The 4,910-nt window shown below is 37.1% G+C and overlaps 1 protein-coding gene across 1 annotated transcript; it reads right to left on the bottom strand.

Moving 5' to 3' along the window:
- Positions 1 to 921: 921 nt before the first annotated feature.
- On the bottom strand, positions 922 to 1,548 carry LOC111436425 (dipeptidyl peptidase 2-like; the record flags this gene model as incomplete). The annotated part of the gene is made up of 2 exons (XM_023074192.1): positions 1,189 to 1,548; positions 922 to 1,108 (listed from the first exon to the last, which is right to left on the bottom strand). Coding segments are annotated over exons 1-2 (547 nt in total), but the record flags the coding sequence as incomplete, so codon positions are not given.
- Between the last annotated feature and the right edge of the window lie 3,362 nt (positions 1,549 to 4,910).

The following is a 4,910-nucleotide window of genomic DNA, read 5'->3' as shown; positions in this document are numbered from 1 at the left end:
AGACGAAACCATGCAGCCAACACTGTTTCCAACAAAACAAAAAAAACATGTTCTGTTATATAGAGTTTGAAGATTTTTGTAACCGCTAGCAGATATTGTTCGCTTCGCACGTTACGTATCGTGGTTACCTCACGGTATTAAAACGCGTTTGCTAGAGAGAGGCTTCCACACCCTTACAAGAAGTGTTTCGTTCCCCTCTCCAACTGATATGAGATCTCACAATCCACCGCTCTTGGTGGCTCAGCGTCCTCGCTAACACACTGCCTAGTGTATGGCTCTGATACCGTTTGGAAAAGCTCAAGGCCACCACTAGCAGATATTGTCCGTTTTGGCCCGTTACGTATCGTCGTTAGCCTCACGGTTTTAAAATGCGTCTGCTAGGAAGAGGCATCCACACCCTTACAAGAAATGTTTCGTTCCCCTTTCCAACCGATGTGGGATCTCACAATCTACCCGCTTGGAGGCCCAGCGTCCTTGCTGGCACACTACCCGGTGTCTAGCTCTGATACCATTGACAACAGCTCGAGGCCATCGCTAGCACATATTGTCTGCTTTGGCCCGTTACATATCGTCGTTAGCCTCACGGTTTTAAAAGGCGTGTGCTAGGGAGAGGCTTCCACGCCCTTATAAGAAAAGTTTCGTTCCCCTCTCCACCCGATGTGGGATCTCACAATCCACCCCTCTTAGAGGCCCAGTGTCCTCGCTAGCACGCTACTCAATGTCTAGCTCTGATACCATTTGGAACAACTCAAGGCCATCGCTAGTAGATATTGTCCGTTTTGGCCCGTTACGCATCGTCATCAGCCTTACAGTTTTAAAACACATCGACTAGCGATTCGTTTCCACACCCTTGTAAGAAATGCTTCATTCCCCTTTCCAACCGACGTGAAATCTCACAATTTTAAACGAGAACTCACTTACTTCCACCATATGATCCACCAAGAACAATCACAGGAGAATCTTTAGCATGCAACTCCTTTTTAACATGTATAAGAACATCCGCATAATCTGCTATTGCTTGAGCAGAGTTGAAATAGCCTAAAGTGCTTGCATTCTTCAATGCTACCTCCCTTGATCCAAAGGGTATCGATTTCCCATAATAACGATGCTAACAACAAAACAAAACAAAATCATATAAACCCTCCAAAGCATTAAATATGAACCACACAAGAACATGAAAGCTCTTACCTCAATATAAACAAGAAGAGCCCCAAACTGAGCAGCATTATCAGTCGAGAATCCTACAACGTTCAAATCATTATCCAGTGGACCTTCAGCTCCCAAGTAGGCAAGAATGGGAGCGCTGGAATTTGCGCCGCCCCAATACTTAAAGTTGATTATATATCTATGAGCGAACGTCGTGTAGCTTTCAGGCCTATAATTGAAGTGATCTAACGTTTGGTTGTAATAAAATGTCTTGAAATCATCCGAAAGAGGCGAGGACAGAGCTTCAGAATCTCTGTCGGTTGGACTAAGCCTTGGGATTCTGTACTGTGTTGCAGAAACACAGGCTGAAAGGATGAGAAGTAAGCAGGGAAGAAGCATCATGGCGGAGTGCTTGGTTTGGCTTGATCTTCACAAACAAACAGCTCCTTTATATAACAAAAAGTTGTCCGGTTCACCGGTTCGAGTCTCGAACCAGTGGTTAGTAAGCTAGGCCAAGGCGCCTAATGAAAGGTAGTTGAATGGTTGAGTTGAGTTGATGGTCGGGAAGGCGAGTAAGTTATAGAGGTTTCTGCCAAATAAAGACACTCTTCAACGGCTTCATTCCTAAATATGCAATGAAGCTGTTGTCCTTATCAAAAATTTGCTTTTCTAATGCTAAAATCACTTCAAAATTCCTAGTTTTAGAATAGTGTCTTCGTGAAGAAAACTTCTAATCTTAATATCTTGATGTGTCGGTTAGGGATGTTCGTTAGTTGAGTTGGGTCCGGTTGGCTGAGATACTTTTTAGATCTTGGGCAACTAAATATACGTATATATAACTCGATCGGAAATAAAAATGTATATCATAAAATTTATAATAAATTCGAGTTTGTTTAGTTCAACCCAATCGACTTTCAGGAGAACCAATAAACCAATTCAATCTATAAAATTTTTATTTATTTAAAACCGCATAAATTAGGTTGGATTGATAAGATTTTTCTAATTATCAAGTTTTGTCGGTTGTGAAGATCGGAAGCTAAAGCTTAGAAAGTGGATGGAAAATTCAGCAGTAAACCGACGATTGGTCCAAGTTTGTGCCATTGAAAAACTCTTTTGGAAAAACATTAAGTTCATATCTTGAAATGACTTGATACTAACATGTTGATACACATATGGTTTTAAAATAGTTCATCAGATCTCTCTAATTATCAAGTTTTCTTTTAAGATAATTTTAAAATAGTTAAATTTATATTTGTTATATTTAAATCATTTTGCAACGTGCTTTTTATAAAAATTAAAAAAAAAAGTGAGAAAATTATTTTTGATCAAGTTTTTAGTACACACATGGAAGGTGGATTTGAAAGTAGATATTTTATATTTAAAGATTCCAGAAATTATATTTTTTTTTCCTTGATAACAAAAAAAAAAATATATATATATATTTTTTGTGATGGGAATTTTTTCATTAAAAATATTTTATTTTTTTTTAAGTAAAATAAGAATTAATATTTCGAGTTTGAAAACTTAAGAATTTAGGTGCATCAAAGTTGGAACATAGCTATATTGCACGTGTCTTATTGTCGGTTAACAAGGTTGTTTGTGGCATCGACGGTGGTGGTGCTGGAAGGGATATTCAAATTGGAATTTATAATTTCAACTCAACTTTATTTTTGTCTATTTTTTAGTTTAGCAAGAATTATTATATAAAAGAGTCAATTTTTTCGGTTAATAATATTATAAAAGAGTTGAATAAATTTTACTTTAATTTTATTTCAAGAGCATGTATTTTGGAATTAAAGAAAATTGTGTGCATATCACAAAAACATTAGGTAATAGAAACAAATTATTTTGAGCCTCATAAATTAATTTGTGTTTATGTAGTCTTAAGATTAAGAAAAGTATATAGTTTATCTATAAATTAAATTGCTAATAAGAGCAAAGGATTGAAAACTTGAAAAATAAAAACAAAACTGTAAGCCAACTAGATGTAGCTCTAAAAGTTTTTGGGAGTGAAATTAGAAAAGTAAGCTTTATCATTCTGAAATTCCTTGAACAAGGTTTCTAATTCCACTCATCGTATTTATTCTCGCTAGATTAATCAATAATAGAGAGTACATCTATTATTTCAATCGTCCATCATTGTATAATAAACTTTATATGCATAGAAATTTGGACAAGAAGAATTAGTAAGACACCTGGATGGATGGATGCATGGATGGATGGATGGATCAAGAGGATGAAGATCAACGAATCTCACTATTAGTCTCATTTTTTGTCTTTGTTGTCATCTAATTCGTCATAAAGAGTAAGCACGAATCACTTCTAGAATAGGCGCATGACATGTCGGACACTTTTCTCTTGCTTCGACCAACTCGTTAGCACATTTTGAACATGTGCACATGTGCCAAAAGGAGAAAATATAAGTTAAATGAAACTTGGAACTAGAGAAAAGCACACAAAAATGGTCTGATAATTTGCTAGAATTACCTATACAACAAAGCATCAATATGGTTATCACAACATGTACAACAAATTCCTTTCCTTACTCGGTCTCATTTGGGTTCTTCGTCTGGCAAACTGTCTTCCCTCCCTCCACCCATGCTGAATAACCATTTGAGTAAAGTATGATATATTTCGGTGGTACAGGGCAGGAACCACATTAAAAAAAAATAAAAAGTCCATGTCGAATTTTGGAAAAATATAATATCCACAACCAAGAAGCACAAAAACTACTTAAATTACTCATGAAATCACTTAGATTAAGGTATGCACCTCTGCAAATCAAGTACCATGTTGTATCTTTTTCTAGGGGGTGGGGTGGGTTCCCCAGGCAGCTTGTTAATTGATCAAATCTAAAACTAAAGAATTCAGCTACATTGAGAATGAAGGCATACCTTCTGAACCAGCTGTTCGGTTCAGTGCAGAAGAAACTTCTTGCTTAATTGAGCGCTGCAGCTCAAGTCGCATGTCCATGCATGTCTCCAACATTCTCTGTAGGTTGCTCATCCTCTGCTGTAGCCTAGACATGTCGATCCTCAAATCATTAATGATCTCCCAGTCCTGTAAAATTCAGCAACAACATCAAATTTAAAAGAATAGTAATAACAATAAAATAAAGAACGAAAAAAAGATGACCAGATTATCCAACAACCAACACTGGACTTCGCCTAATAGACAATTGCAATAATTCTAAATTTGAATTATAGAATCACAATTCATCAATCGTTTACCATTGATACTTGCACGTTTTCCTATCTCTTTTATTTACTTTAATCCAACTGATTTCATCCAAACAGAAAAGACAACAAACAAGGGAACAATGATGAGACATACAGCTCCAAACTGCTGATGGAAATCACGTCTTGACAAACTATCATGACTCAATTCATGTTCCCAAAGTTGCCGAGGGGGCATTGCAGGTGGCAGAGGCAAAGCAAGTGGATGGCTCGCAGCAGAACCCGTTTGACCTGCAGTCTGCCTGTCGTGCTCTTGCTCTTGTTTTACAGACGTGTAAGGGGACATCGTCTCGTCTAGATCCCCATTACTGGTACTGTGACCTCGCCTGTCTATGTAAGATCGAATTAACTGGTCAAGACTTTCTCAGAAACCACTACTAAGAAGAGTAGAGACACTTCTCCTGCGTAATAAAGAAAAATAGTCCACATGTAAATTCACCATTTAGTCTGAATTCCGCCAGGCATGTTGTTATATAAATTTTTTGATACGTATTTAAAAGTTCTCTCATTTCCACATTATGCACATTA

This window comes from Cucurbita moschata, unplaced genomic scaffold, assembly GCF_002738365.1.
Source record: "Cucurbita moschata cultivar Rifu unplaced genomic scaffold, Cmos_1.0 Cmo_Scf00054, whole genome shotgun sequence".
NCBI classification, from domain to species: Eukaryota; Viridiplantae; Streptophyta; class Magnoliopsida; order Cucurbitales; family Cucurbitaceae; genus Cucurbita; species Cucurbita moschata.
Note: the sequence above shows the minus strand (reverse complement) of the source record. Positions and strands in the feature narration are given on the sequence as shown.